General features: G+C 39.8%; 2 protein-coding genes across 2 annotated transcripts in view; one reads left to right on the top strand and one right to left on the bottom strand.

Annotated features, from left to right (window-relative positions):
* Positions 1-3,471, bottom strand: part of chn2 (chimerin 2) — a 30,775-nt gene extending 27,304 nt beyond the window's left edge. The window contains exon 1 of the mRNA XM_022194506.2: positions 2,767-3,471. Coding sequence (XP_022050198.1) covers positions 2,767-2,815 — 49 coding nt within the window. The 5' untranslated portion in view covers positions 2,816-3,471. The remainder of the gene's footprint in view (positions 1-2,766) is intronic.
* A 2,690-nt stretch (positions 3,472-6,161) lies between these two features.
* On the top strand, positions 6,162-15,301 carry LOC110951438 (probable serine carboxypeptidase CPVL). Its single transcript, XM_051956342.1, has 13 exons — positions 6,162-7,851; positions 7,939-8,117; positions 8,980-9,101; positions 11,032-11,146; positions 11,235-11,293; positions 11,382-11,461; positions 11,553-11,619; positions 12,184-12,306; positions 12,529-12,660; positions 12,831-12,935; positions 13,036-13,209; positions 14,153-14,335; positions 14,418-15,301. Exons 1-13 carry the CDS (start codon positions 7,847-7,849, stop codon positions 14,514-14,516), a joined length of 1,443 nt encoding a protein of 480 aa, XP_051812302.1. The 5' UTR covers positions 6,162-7,846; the 3' UTR covers positions 14,517-15,301.
* Positions 15,302-15,452: the final 151 nt, after the last annotated feature.

The following is a 15,452-nucleotide window of genomic DNA, read 5'->3' on the forward strand; positions in this document are numbered from 1 at the left end:
ACACACACACACACACACACACACACACACACACACACACACACACACACACACACACACACACACACACACACACACACACACACACACACACACACACACACACACACACACACACACACACACACACACGTCAGTGGGATGCAGCAGAGCTGCAGCAGGGAGACCATCTGTGTATTGCACTGGTCCAAAACAAGAATTTCAACACTGTCTTGGAACTGACCAGATAGCATGTGACAGGTATGCCTCTCTGCAGTGTGCTGCTGGGGCAGACACCCTTAGGGACAGAGTGCTGTTAACAAGAACTGTAGGTGAGCTTAAATGTGGAAAAGTGTAATTTGATAACCTCATTCTGACATTTCACCATGTCTGCCGCGGAGAGCATCTGTTCTTGTTATCAATCCTACATTGACGGCTGGAATAGGAACAATCAGAAGTGGAATACTTGTGAGAGAAACTTGCCTCCTCGCTGATGCTTTAAAACATGCAGGTAATTTCTGCAAGTCACTCAGTGTACATGACACCAATCCAGTCCTGCATGATTTACACTACAGAGGACAAGAAACAGCGGTAATGGAAAGATTTCGAGGTGAACTGCAGCATTTGCCAGAAACATGTGCAGGATGGCGTGGAGCAGACAGCCTCTCTGTAATACATGGCTGTAATACTGCCTCCCTGACCAATTTTGTCATTTAAGGCCTGGAGCTGAAGACATACTTTCACGCTCTAGCCCTCAATTTATTTTCAAAGCTTTATTTCCTGGAGCAGTCTGGCAAATGGTGTGCTGCTGGTACAGTACATGCTTCCATGCCCGCCCGTGCCAAGAATGTGCAGGAATCTCCCTGATCTCGACCAATAGCCAGAAAATATCTTTCCAGGGAGAAGAAAGAGATTGGAACACGTATGTTGCAACCATGGTGCAATATTGTTGACTTATCTGTTACTACATCTGTTACTGTACATCTTATCTATTGCTTTTCAGCAGTTATAGATTGCAAAATGCAATCCACACATTACAAGGCAGTTTGTGTGCACTCAATTGTTCCTTTTAGTTCAGTTATTTGCATGAAGTGCAGGAATAAATCAATGTTAGCTTCCGTGACAGAATTACCTTCATGATTATCATCGGTGCTCCATCAGTGACACTTTGATTGTTCACACAGACAACTTAGGTGAACTTTATTTACACGTTGCCCCCCATGATTACGAGGCCGACTCATCAAGCTGAAATAACTACACAGCCAGCGCTTTAATTGCAGTCGGGACCTTAATATGGAGCAAAAAACTGAGCACAGATTCTTTTTTTTTTTTGACTCATATGCCTCATAGACAAGATTATTCAAATGTTGTGTCTGGCTGCCAAAGAGCTCTGCATGAAAATAATAATACCCTTGTGACAACCACTCTATCCCTGGCAGCAGAGCAGCTTGTAACCTCTGATAATTATATTGAGAGCCCAACAGTAATGACAACCCTCCAATGCCACAGAAAGAAAAGACTTTCCTCTTAAAGCAGCAGTGGTCAAACAGTAAATCCGCTGCTTTCTGAAACGCACACATGAGATAATGCTTTGTGAAGCCTGCGGTTACCACAGGCTATATCAGCTTGGAAACGACTGTCTGTCCCTCCCATTGGGCTGTACCTTGGGAAATGTGACGCCGACTGTGTGGTGTGGTTTGGGGTGCAGGGACAGTATGAGTAAAACAACAGCTCTACACATGTATAGTCCTCGTCCTGTAATAAATCCAGCTTTTCCGTGCAATATTTAATCTATTGCAGGTGTTTTTCTGAGGTGGAAAAAGTGCATTTTCTAGATGCTACTTTCCACAAAGCAAACCACTGAGTCTGTTATTATAAACAGCGTCGCACACGCCTCTGGTTGTTGGCGGGGCTTCCACATCAAACAAACGCTGTGATAGTGGAGTTTGTACTTTATACCCTGGCAAACATGAGCAGCAACACGCTTTATCAACACAGAATTTCACAGAGACGAGCACTGGGTGGCTGCTCCTTTGCTCAGGGTTTATTTGAACAGCTGCACGACCAACTTTCAGTTCTCATTCTGTGAAAATTCAACCTTGAAAATTACATTTCGCCCCAAACACATAATAGGTGCTCATCGGCGAACTGCGCCTCTCTCCCATGCAAAAGAAAAGAGGGAGGATTGGAGTGGAGTTTTTGTGCACACTGAAGCAGTTCCAAATGTATTATGTCATTGAACCTTAACATATTAGAATTTTCTGACAGAAAACATCTCGTCCTGGAGGTGCGTTTTGGAAAATGGTAGACTACACAGGCCAAAGATAATCCGTAAAGCCGTCCAAGTGGAAAGCCAGTAAGGGAATTATGGAGATGATTGGCAATCTAATGATAACATCCAAAACCCAGCGTCACACTGACTGCGTGAAACCTCATAATCCTTGTGCACACCAAAAGCTTCCTAATATTTCCACTGCTGCATCCACTCATAGCAGATGCTGATGCTTTGTCTGTTATCAGTTCTCCTCAATCTGAGAGGATGTTTCAATGAAAGGTGTGTTTTACTGAGCACCTGTGAGGAAATATGAAGATGTCACTTATTTTCTGTGCTGAGATTCTTTGTTTTAATAGGAAAAAAGTTTGGCAAATGAGAGCAAAGTGCAAGCAAAAATGATGAACTTCTCCCCCAAAAAAACAGGATGCCAGTCTGATTATAAGATTAATTATTGGGTTTTTTATCTGCAAACATGCAAAGTTAAAATGTGTTAGAAGTGCCAGAACTCTTACCAGAGGACAGAGATGAACCTGAGAGGCTGGAGTTACTGGATGCTGCCATCCCAACCAGTTTCTCGTCTCGGTTACTCCTGTTTGGCCAAGGTGGGCTCACAGCAGCTCGTCCCCGGTGGTGCCTCCATGTCTCTCCCGGTGTGCTTCACCTTCTTTTCTTTTTTTAACGGCTCACTGCTGATTATTTCATGTCTCGTTTGATCTCGATCCCCTCACCACCTCCTCCAGCCTCCTCCTCCACCTCCACCTCCACCTCCTCGTCTGTGTGAATCTGCTGATCCTCTTCTCCCTCCGCTCGCTGTGCGCCTTTTGGCGAGGAGCTGCCGCAGACGCAGGAGCAGACACAGATTCAACACACACAAAAACACATACAGGAAAACGGGTCCGTGGATCAGTTTCTCCACGGCATCTCCTCACTCCCGACACAATCTGCAGGCAGAAATCATCTCCGTGCCATGCACGAGTCAGCTCCTGTCTCCATGTGCCACTTTAAGGATCGTAATAAACACACTACACCGCAGCGTAGACGCGCCTTCTTAAAGTGAAAGTTTGGAGCAGCGTTGCCAGATGTAAGCAACCAAGAGTGGCAAAAAAAAACAAAAGCCCGACTTCAGTTCTGTTTGCAAAATCCCAAACTGCACTTTATCTCTTTAAAATCCACAGTTTGAGTCATGCAAAGAGCAGACTAAACCACATCCAGCTTTGGCACTGCATATTTTCCTCAGATGTCATGTTATGTCATGTTGCGTTCAAAGAGCCATGAGGAACTCTGTGTTTTTTTGCGCCATCTGGTGGGCTCCTGTCTCTGCAAGGAGCTCATACACTGAAGAAAAAGAAGGAAGCTGGTTATATTAATATTCAGATTTTAAAGAAGGGGTTTTGAGGTTCAGAGATTTCACAGGTTGCACAAAAACCGTAGAGGAGGTTGGGCTGAGAGTTGAGATTTTTACATTCTGGGTGTTTAGTTCAGTCCAGAAATCTGTGGATTTTCAAGTTATTTCAGAGTGAAATTAATCTAAAATTTGAGACGCTGTGCTCTCTGCAAAGTGAGGTCTGATGGGGAAATTTTATGCCTGGATTCTACCTTTAAATAAGAGATCAGAAACTGAAGAAGAAGAAGAAGGATGCTGGTAATTTTCAGATTTTAAAGAGGGTTTTTTCCCCCCCTAAATTTACAGTTTTTGCACAAAAATTGTTGAGAAAGTTGGGTTAAGTTCAGAAATCTTTGGAACTGATTCCAGTAACTGCACAATTTTCAAGTGATTTCAGAGTAAAATTAATCTAAAATGTGAAACACTGTGCTCTTCAAACTAAAGTCTTTTTTGCCTGAATTCTACCTTTAAATAATAAATAAAACACACTGCTGGGTTGTCCGTAAATGTAATGTTGTATACAATATGGAGAATGAATATAAATCATTGCAACTGGGAACAGATCTTACACCTCTCTGCCCCTAAGAAGAAATCCAAATCTAACATCTTTATAGTGATCACAAATTCTTTTCCTGCTGGCTCTTGTAAATATTTTGTTGGTTAAACCTTATAATAGGTTTTAGTACAATCTAATAAATGTCCATCTTTGCAAGAGCAAAAATTTTTAAGCGGTGTAAACATATCTTCTGAACCTTTTGACCCCTTAGGCAATTCTTCCATAATTAAGCTGAGCTACATGAAAGCTACTCTACTAACATGAAGCAACAAAGATACATGCACATAAAATGAATAAATAGATAATAAATGATAAACTAAGTGCTCATGATTCAGCTCTTTTTCACAGGTCCTCCCACTTTCTCTCACTGTCTTAAATTTTGGAAACACTTTTCATTTATGCTGATTTACGGAGCTATGATCATACATAAAGATGTGCCTTGGAGATACTAGTTTTCATGTGTTATATTTAATAGTAAGTGGGGTAAGTGACCCGGTAAATAGTCCAGAATAAAAGATGCAGATGCTTGTAAGTCGAAAAAGTTCACCCATAAAGTCTCATAACACAAAACCCCAAGTAAATAACCACAATCATAATAATCAGGCCAAAAAGCTGAGCAAAAGCATCTAAAATTCTGTAATAGTTTAATAATATCCTATTTAATGCAACAATAAAATGTGTTTTCATTGCTACTCAGCTATTGTGGTAGTTAGTTTAATGATCAGAAAGGCCACGTCTCATATGTGGTTATGGGCAAACATCCATACACACAATAATGTCACTTCTGCTGCAGATATTTGCAGAAGTGAAATGGAGAAATCGCAGACATGACAGAAAAACATTTTCAATTTAGCAAACAGGACAGACTTTTAGGAACAGGAAAATAATATCTAAACATTTCTGATTAACTGTATTGCATGATTTTCAAGAGCCTTTTTATGGCCATAATGAGAGAAAAATAGATCCAGAGCTTTTTTTGTTTGTTTGTTTTTACCATTACTTTTCTTAAAAACAAACAAATAAACAAAGTTAGACCTGGGGTTATAGCCTCAGGCACCACAGGTTGGCCTGCATTTACCAAATGTCTCTTTAGCCAGTTTTCTCCTCCCTTAATTACCTCCAACAATCTTCCCTTTAACGAGGCATTTAACGCCTAACTGCTGCTCAGCTGTGTGCGGTGTGGTTGCACTGAGCAGGTTTAAGGTCTCAAGAAACGTGTAAAATAAAAAATAATGAAAGATGAGAGACATTTAAAGTAGAAATGTCAGAGCGGTGAGTTTGCCAGTTTACTTTGGACTTCTTCTGGCCCCTTGAGCCCACAAATTAATAACTGCAGCTCTAAAAATGCCAGAATCTGTTCTAAAAATTGTAATTTAAATGAGATTCTCATGAACGTTCAGCAAGACACACACACAGATGTAATTAATCACATTAATATCGAGTCCGCTCCACTTACAGTTACAGGTGTCTTCATAAAGAAGCCCGTTTCCCTGAAGATAGTTTGACATGTTACAGCACAGAAACCACAGCTGCTACTAATAAAATTAATCAAGACTGAATTTATTTCAGCTGCTTTAGTTTCAGGGTCCTGGTGTTGTACACACTGGCTCACCGTCATATTGTCTTATAAGAATACAGAGAATAGAAATCACTGATTTAACATGAAACACCTGCTTTTTTCCCTTTATATTCTTGTTTATTCTGTGAAAGAGGACACTTAGAAAAGTAACATGAATGACTGCCTGTACAATAACAATTAATAATGGTAGAAAAATTACAGATTTTAGTGTTTGTTTAAAGCTGCTGCAATCAATTTTAAACACAAATCTCACATCTGGTTTGATCAGCTTTGTCATAATCTTCCCACTGGAGTTTTATCCTGATGAAGTGAAATATGCATTATTCAAGTCTTTTATCTCTGGTTTAGTCTCCACCGACTTCTAAAAGAAATCATTTTAACTTATAATTTAGAAGGTATTTGCCAAATTGTGTGATGGATTGAATAACAGAGGTGAAAACACACAATGCAGCTTTATTTGTACATTGTTTGAACTGTGGGAACTTTTGAGGAAACTTGATTTTGGGGTGTGTTGGTTTGACTGACAGGTGTCTCAGCCTATCAGAGTCCGGTCTGCCACCTTTCACATCCACTTTACATCAGCTCCACACAGATTTCATCCTGGCCATTATCCTCCAGCTTCCAGGTGGCAGTGTGAAGCAAATCCTAAACCGCCAATGTGTCCCACTTTTTATGCCGTCTAATTATATCAGGCGAACAGCAGGTGGCAAAAAAAACAGCCAGGCACTATTTTTGTAAACAAACTGAAGGAAGAATTTTAACACTTAAGGCTGAAACAAGAAATAATAAGATGTGTTCCTACCATGGATGTATTCAGAGAATCCATCTCAGTACATACACGGTGCTAATGTTAAACCGCGATCACAACTCCAACATTTAATCAATAATCAGTTTTTATGGAAATGGAAAAGTAGTCAGTTAATTCATGAATATTCTCCATTTATTTGTTTTGTGTCTGTCACCATCACCACAGCAATAAATTGCCACTTTTTCCAGCTGCATCATGTCAACACAGCACTGAAGAATTAAATGGTTTTAGCATTTATTAGTATTATTTGAGGATTTTCTTGACTTTTTGCTGTGTAAATCTACACGACAGTTTAAAAATTCAAGGAACTGGTGTAAAAAAAAAAAGTACTATTTGGTACCACATGGGTCATGAGAAGAGCTACATTTATTCTCAAACTGTGCTTACTAACCATTGACTGTATACTAGAAAAGCACTCAGAGAGTGCAGACCTCCGCCAAGGATAGAGAGGAAAACAGGAAACTCATGCAGTAAAGGATCATGAGCTGGAGTCAAACCTGCATCTCTGACACGGTTCTGTTTACAAATCACCTTCTTAACCAGTTGAGCTATCTGGACACCTTGCTCCAATTTGTTGGACGACATACTAACCTATGATGTTTATGTCATATTTTGGACCACATACTAAAACATACTAAAAAAATTCAAAGTGATCCAGAATCCAGGATCCTTTCCCGATTGCCACCAAAATTAAATCAGCTCTTCCTCTTACCATAGTCTACATCCCCTCAAAATTTCATCTGAATCTGCCCAGGCGTTTTTGAGTTATCTTGCTAACAGACAGACAGACACACACACAAATGCCGGGTGTCACATAACCTCCTTGGCGGAGGTAGATGAACAACACAAGTACCAGTCATTCATCTTTTAAACATTTTTTGTTTTGTTTTTTGGACCCTTTGGACCCAATGCAGTGATCTACAATGCTAATGATGAACTGCCGTTTCTGTATCCAATTGGCAATGTCAAAGTGTCAGTGCAATTGTTGAGAATAAATTACAACCAAAGAGACAAAAAAATAAAAAGCGTATATTGTTATTAGGTCTTATATTGTTTCCTGCAAGACAGAGCTCAGGGCTCTTAATCCAAAGTGTCAAACACAACCAGTGGTCCAGTGAGTCACATGACCAAATCAGATCTGATCATGTGACTCAGTCTGATTGTGTTCACCTGTTTAAAATCAGTCCATCTGGTTGGGGCCTCAGATTGTTTCTCTATGTTTGGAGGCTGAAACTTGGTCCAATTCCACAGAACCAACAGTAAAGATGAGGTGAGGCTTTCATTTATTAAAATGAACGTTTTCCAAAGTTCCTGCTCAGGCCTGCAGTCTGATATGTGTTTCTGTAAATATTGGCAGGTTGTTGCAGGAAACTGTGGTTCTCCTGTTACTGTGGAACTGCCTGGAATCTGCACACTCCAGGAGCTGTTCCATGCTCTTCTGCAGGAAATCTCATTCTGTCAGCAGCCCTGATGGAGTGGATCTGGGCTCCCCTCTGTTCCTCACCCCCTATCTGGAGAAAGGAGCCATAGATGAAGGTAGAACTAACCCACAGTGCAGGATAATGCAATAAAACTGCAGTAGACCTTGTTAAAAAGCAATGATCTCACTTTTTCTTGTAAACATGCATAACATTTCCTGAATTCTGGAGAATTTTTACATACATTTGTGCAACTTTTGCATCAATTCGTGGTGGAAATGTCTTGTGGCACCGTTTGACACTTTATAATATAATTCTCTCAGTCATTCTTTCTTGCTATGAATTTTCCTTAATATGTATGAAAGGCATGCAAAGTTGGATTTTATATCATTTTTGTAGAGCTTTGACCCCTATTTATAAAAGCCACATTTAAAATCAGATTTTTATTTTTTACTGGAAGGCACTTAATGCAATTGCTGTTGTCTTAAATATGCTGTATAAAAGACAGTGACTTAACTGTTTTATTCTTCTCATAATGTATGATCATGAGTGTGATTTTTATTTGTCACTGTGTAGCACAGAAAAGTGCTACACAAATAAAGTTAGATTTATTTATATTATTCACCTCAAGATGAACTTTTCTCATTAAATATTATCCCTTCTGACACCTGTGACACTGGGGAAATTAACAAATGTAATATAAATCCCAAAAACCTGACTGATCCTCTGTATCAAATCAAGTTTATTTTACAGCCTGAATTGATTGAAGTGCTGACCATTTTATCAGACAGGCAGCACAATTCATGCAAAAAGCACAACAGGATATAATCTAATTGTAACTCTAAACAACATGATCATAATAATGCTTATACAGGAAAACAGCCAAAAAAATACTTGAAATCTGTGTCCTAGCTAATTCTTTTTATCGTTTTGCACAGATGTCCATGTGCTCATCAACATGTCAAACTCTTATTTTTCAGCCAGGAAGCTGAGTCTGGTGGGAGAACTACCTGGAGCTAATGTCAAGAGTTACTCCGGATACCTGACAGTGAACAAAAAATACAACAGCAACCTCTTCTTCTGGTTCTTCCCTGCACTCATGGTAACTTGTCCTCTCTAAATGACTCGCTGCATTTCCTGTGTTTATTTTCAGCACTTTACTCCCCTTACCTTTAGCCCCTAAGTCATCTTGTGACTGCACCATGTCCGTTTAGTCAAAGTCAGACAAATGATTTTGCTGCAGCTGATAAACTGTGACTCTGACTGTTCACATGTCTGAGGTGAAGAAAAATACACACTGATCTGTGGTTAGATCCTGATCAATCCTGTTTACATGTTGGGGAGCATTTAGAATTATGCCGAATAAAGAAAACTTAAAAAACAAGATACTACTACTCTGTAAATGCGTACAGCTCTGTATCTTTGTAGATGCTCATATGGATACTGCAGGCATTTTGAAACTAAAAGGAAAGACTCCTACAAGCAGCTGGAAGCAACAAACTACACTTCAACTCCTAACATTTTGTCCAAAAAACCCAGAATTAGATTAATTATTGGTGAGTTGCATTAATCTGTCTTCATCACTGTGAAATTTAATTTTGACAGACATTTCAGTTTGTAATTGATGTGCGAAATTTTAGAGCCAAGAGAATGAGAAGTGTTTTGTGTCATTTTTGTTTTTTTAATACCAGCAAAAGTACACATTTTGTGATACTTTTGGACCAATGTTGGTGCTGAAATGTGAAAAGTATTCCCCAAATAGCTTCAAACAACCTGAAGTTCGTCGCATTTCGTGTGCCTTTCCATGGATGTGATGGGACGCACCTGTGCAGAGTTGAGGGTGATGCAGAAATGTTACTTGGTCCAATTTAATTAGATTGCTGTAGCGTCTTTTACATACAAAATCAACAGATTGCTCATTCAGACAGATTCTGTCTGATTAACAAAAAGGAGGGCATATGTGGCAGGGGCTTTATTCAACAAGACAGATTGACCTCTGATTAGTTCTTACATCTGTGTAATCCAGTTACCAGACTTATGGCTTAAACCTGAGGCTGCTGTTATGCCTCATCACTGCTCAAAAACTTCAGCGATAGCGTAGTGCTGTTAAGATAAGTGTTGAAATCCACCTTTTTGTTAACAAACCAAAGTGTCCACAAGGTGGTGCTGAGATCTTAACTTTAATGTTAACCTAACTCAAACCCTCAGTCTACCAGAAATGTGGGTGTCAGGATTGATGACCAACTAACCTTCAACATTCATGTGGCCTCTGTTGCTCAATCTTGTCAATTTGCCCTGTACAACATCAGGAAAATCAGACCCTTCCTATCTGAAAATGCAGCACAATTCCTGGTACAGGCTCTCGTAATATTACACAGACTACTGCAACTCCTTATTGTCAGGCCTCCCTGCAAACAGTCAAACCTGTGCAGATGATCCAGAATGCATCAGCATGTTTGGTTTTTAATCAGCCAAAAACATCACCCTGCTGTTCAGATCGCTTCACACTCTTCCAGCTGCTGCCAGCATAAAATTCAAAACTCTGACACTTGCATTCAAAATTACAATGAAAACAGCTCAATCCTACCTGAACTCTCTCTGGGTCTTCAGGTCTACACTCCCTCAGCAAAAGGTGGCTGATACAACCACCACAACAGGACCAGTCGATGCTAGACTATTCTCCTCTGTGGCTCTGGTGGTGGAACGAGTTACTACAAAGTCTGTTTGATGTGCAGAGTCCCTCTCAATCTTTAAGAAAATACTAAAAACCCAGCTCTTTACTGAACACCTCTGTACTTGATAGACTACAAACAAGAAAAAAATAAAGGCATAAAATCCTATTCCCTCTCACACTGCCTGTAGGCACCACGGTCCTATTATCACATTTGAATTAGTTTTATGGCACTCATCCAGGTTGTTTTCTCTGACTAGAGCCTTGTTTGTATCTACTCTCAGATGCATGTCACTTTGGATAAAAGTGTCTGCTAAATGAAATTATGGAAGTGTAGCAATGTCACCTGATCTGACGACAGGCAGGCCATGAGAAAGCTCCAGTCCTGCTGTGGCTGCAAGGCGGCCCTGGTCTAACCTCCTTGTTTGGTCTGTTTGTGGAACATGGGCCGTATGTGGCGTTCAAGAACCTGACTGGTAAGAAGTGATTTTGGTCCATAGGCAGCAGACAGAGACATGATGTGTGTAATTTGAGTCAGAACACCTTGTTTCTCGGTCTTTGCAGTTGGGTTGAGAGATTATTCCTGGACGACCAAATATTCGGTTTTATACATCGACAATCCAGTACGTATTTGTTATTCCTCCTTTAACAAACACAAAATCTTATTTCACACAATGTTTCCCAACTTTAAAGGTGTCGCCTTTTCTTTAGGTTGGGACAGGTTTCAGCTTCACAGATGATGACAGAGGTTTTGCTCGGAACCAGGATGATGTTGGCAGAGATCTGTACAGGTGAAACATAATTCCAATGTTTCTCTCAGGTTTTAAAATGCTGATGCTGGATTATTACTAACTGATGTTATTCCCTCCTTCTGTTTCAAAGTGCTTTGACACAGTTCTTCCAGATCTTTCCTGAATATCAGTCCAATGACTTCTATGCAACTGGAGAGGTGATCTTTTCCTTTCAGTCTTTGCAAAGTAATATCTGTACATTCTAAGCGTCAATATTGCAAAAGGCTCATGAGGTAGTCTCCTGGAATGGCTTTGAATTAACAGGTGCATCTTATCAAGAGTCAATTTGTGGAATTACTTGCCTTACTGTGTTTGAGACCATCAGTTGTTATACAGAGGTAGGGTTAGTACACAGTGGATAGCCTGATTTGACTACTGTTGTAATCCACAGTATGGCAAGAACCAAACAATTCAGTAAAGAGAAACAATAATTTATATTACTTGCAGACATTAAGGTCAGTTGATCTGGAAAATTTGAAGACCTTTGAATGTAACCTCAAGTGCAGTCCCAAAAACTATCAAACACTGAGGGGGGGGACTGGCTCTCATGAGGACCGCCCCAGGAAAGGAAGGACAAGAGTTACCTCTGCTGAAGAGGATAGGTTCATGAGCTACCAGCCTCGGAAAACGCATTTTAGCACCTCAGATTAGAGCCCATAGTAGTAATGTCAATAATAAACAATAAATTGTTGTCACTATGTTCATACTTTGTCTCCATGCAGTCGTATGCAGGGAAATACGTTCCTGCCATTTCTTACTACATCCATAAAAACAACCCCACTGCCAAGGTGAAAATCAACTTGAAGGGGATGGCTATTGGGGATGGACTCTGTGATCCAGAAATGGTTTGTATCCAAGCTTTCTGTTGGACATGCCCCCATGAAATCATCAAATTTCTTATCTTTAATCCAACATCTCATATGTCATCTCATTTAATCTCCAAACAATCTGACTTTTCTGCAGTAAAATTGGTTACTATGCTGAGAGGTTTATATTTCTCTTCCCTTCAGTGCTATTATTATAGATGTGGAATGAATATGTGATAGTTTCCTTCTTTCCTGCGTCAGATGATAGGCGACTATGGAGAGTTCCTGTATCAAATAGGACTCCTAGATGAACTCCAGAGGCAGTATGTTGACAAGCAGACGGATTTGAGCGTTCAGCTCATCCAGCAGCAGAAGTGGGTGGAGGCTTTTCAGGTAACATATTTGGTGTCTCTTAGATTTTTCAAAACGCAAGCTAATAATATTCATCATGTAGGTCATAGATGGACTTTTCAATTATATTTCTTAAACAAATAAGAACACAAATAATACAATCCTAAATCAATTGGGGAAAATAACCTAACTTTTCACATCTCTACCTTCAGGTTATTGATACATTGCTGAAAGGTGACTTGTGGCATTATCCCTCCTTCCTTGAAAACGCTACAGGCTGCACCCGCTACATTTACTACAACTACATGTCATGTCAGGTACTAAGAGGTGCCTGTTTAGAGCTAAACTTAGTATCTTTTTATACAAATGTACCAGTCATTGACTTTAACAGTCACTGCTTGTCCGTGGACAATCCAGGCACCTGAGGACTTTAAGTACTTTGTCCCATTTGTGACCCTGCCGGAGGTGCGACGATCCATCCACGTGGGCAACCTGACATTGCACGATAAGTCGAAGGTGGAGAAGCACCTCATTCAGGATATCATGAAGAGCGTCAAGCCGTGGCTGGGAGTACTGATGGACAACTACAGGGTGAGTGGTGCACGATTTTTCACTCTGTGTTTTGGCAACATGTTCAGTTGCAAATTGGAGTATGCAGTTAAGTTAAGCTGATAATTGCATATAACCTTGCCAAATTTTGATTTACGGCAAAGTCTTATGTGACCATTGGATTTCTTCAGGCTGGAAATGACAAGTGACAAAATGCAGGAAGACATTGTGTTTAAGACATGAATGATAACTTTTAGCCATTTCTGTTTTTGGGCATGTTTACTAAAAATACCATATCCAAAATTCTTCATACCATTTTAAATTGTGACAGTTTTTTTGAGAAAAGGCAGCTTCCGTACCGTTCCAGGTATTCCTGGTAATTTCTAGGGCTGGACCCAAATATCCGTTCGCTACGGCACTATCCGGATATTAATTTGGTATCCGAATATGGACGCAAAGAAAGGAGAAGCATTCAAGGCCAAGAACAGAATCCCCAAATTATCACTGGGGAATGTGATTTACCGGATGGAACAGGCAGCCTGATCATAATAAACGGCATTGTGGACAGAAAACCTACTCCTTGGGCAGCACTGGGGCTTCCAACAAGACAACAATATGAAACATGGAGCCAAAGTGGTGAAGAAATAGTGAAAAGAAAACAACCAGAAGATGTTGGGAGTGGCCCAACCAGAGTCCATCCAGAATCTGTGGAGGAAGTGAAGAGCGGTGTGATGGAGAGGAAGCCTTCAAACTCAAAGATCTGGAGATGGACACTCACTGTCTTTTGTGACTTATTTCATTTCCAGCCAGAAGAAACCTTTACATCAAATGAAAATTCAGATTTTTGGGTTTTAACTGTGTGAAGACTTAAAGTTGAGTATGAAAACTCATACTATTCTGGGTTTTGCACATCACATTTAAAAATAACTTCAATGTCTTAAATCCTGTATAACAATTAGCTGATTGATATTTACTATCCTTCCAGGTCTTGATGTACAGCGGTCAGCTGGATATAATCGTAGCTGCCCCTCTGACTGAGAGGTTCCTGCCTACCGTTAACTGGACCGGTGCTGCCGAGTACAAAACAGCCCCTCGGTTCCACTGGAAGGTTCAGCCTGAAGACACGGAGGTGGCCGGTTATGTCAGACAAGTTGGAGAGTTTTACCAGGTGAGCAGCTGACAGAATGTGAAATAAACGCCACATATGCTTGTTCCAATAAAGAATATTCTAAATGTGTTTTGTCACTCAGGTGATCATTCGAGGAGGAGGACACATTCTGCCTTATGACCAACCAGCCAGGTCCTTTGATATGATCGACAGATTCTTGTCTACGCAGGGCTGGGTATGAGAGGTACCGGTGCTGAGACACAGCCGAGAAAAGCACCTTGATTTTTAAAGAAACACTGATCATTGATTTTTAAAGACTGCTGATTGTCAGAAACCATGCAAATCAGCATGTCATTTTATATCCAATTATATAAAAACTTAATCTCAAATCAACAACTTTTAAAAACAATTTTTACTCAACAATGTCTGTTTTTTCTCACTTTATTAGCATGAATATTTAAAGATATTTGAAATTCCAGCTTGATATAGAAAATATTTTCAAAGAACTTTTATAAAAATTGCTTCTCAACCCCCTTTTAGCATGTTTGTTTTCGTTTTTGCAGAATTAATAGAATGATTATTAACTGTGCATTTCTTCTTAGTTTGTCCAAACATAACCTCACATTTGCAGCCCCATACAATGTTGGGTAATTTACAGTTAAAAACAATTAATAAATCCTTTAACAGAAAACATTTTTTTGAAAATTTTATTATTTTGGTTTAAAAGTTCCAAGCAAATCAGAGGTAGTCATGCAGAAGATGGAATTGACTTTCTCCTGACTCTTGGAATCTTTTAAATCTATTAAAGTTCTCTCATTTTTAGGATTCATTTCATGTTGTTGTTTTTGGAGTATTGTGTTGTATTCAATCAGTACATGCTTTAAGATGAAATGTTCACTTAACTGTGTCAAATAATCTAAGTTTGAAATGACAATTTTACTCCTGAAATGTTTACATATGGGGGGGGGGCAATTTTTCACTGCTCTGTAAATCCTTGAAATTAGAAAAATGGCTTGAAATAAAGATACATTTTTACATCAAATTGTTTTCTACTTAACCTTTTCTGGTGGAATGGTGTGTTTAAAGATGACAGCTGATACTTGCGTACTATTTAGTGCAGGGGTGGACAAGCTTTTTGGCTCAGGGGCCACACTGACTTGAAATTCGACAGATGGGC

The sequence above is a fragment of the Acanthochromis polyacanthus genome, chromosome 12 (assembly GCF_021347895.1).
Source record: "Acanthochromis polyacanthus isolate Apoly-LR-REF ecotype Palm Island chromosome 12, KAUST_Apoly_ChrSc, whole genome shotgun sequence".
NCBI classification, from domain to species: Eukaryota; Metazoa; Chordata; class Actinopteri; family Pomacentridae; genus Acanthochromis; species Acanthochromis polyacanthus.

What these genes read in the sequence shown, in the direction of transcription:
- LOC110951438 (XM_051956342.1), top strand. An exon ending in TTTTATACATCGACAATCCA is followed by an intron (nt 11,294 to 11,381) that starts GTACGTATTTGT and finishes CCTTTTCTTTAG; the next exon opens with GTTGGGACAGGTTTCAGCTT. An exon ending in AAGTTGGAGAGTTTTACCAG is followed by an intron (nt 14,336 to 14,417) that starts GTGAGCAGCTGA and finishes TTTGTCACTCAG; the next exon opens with GTGATCATTCGAGGAGGAGG.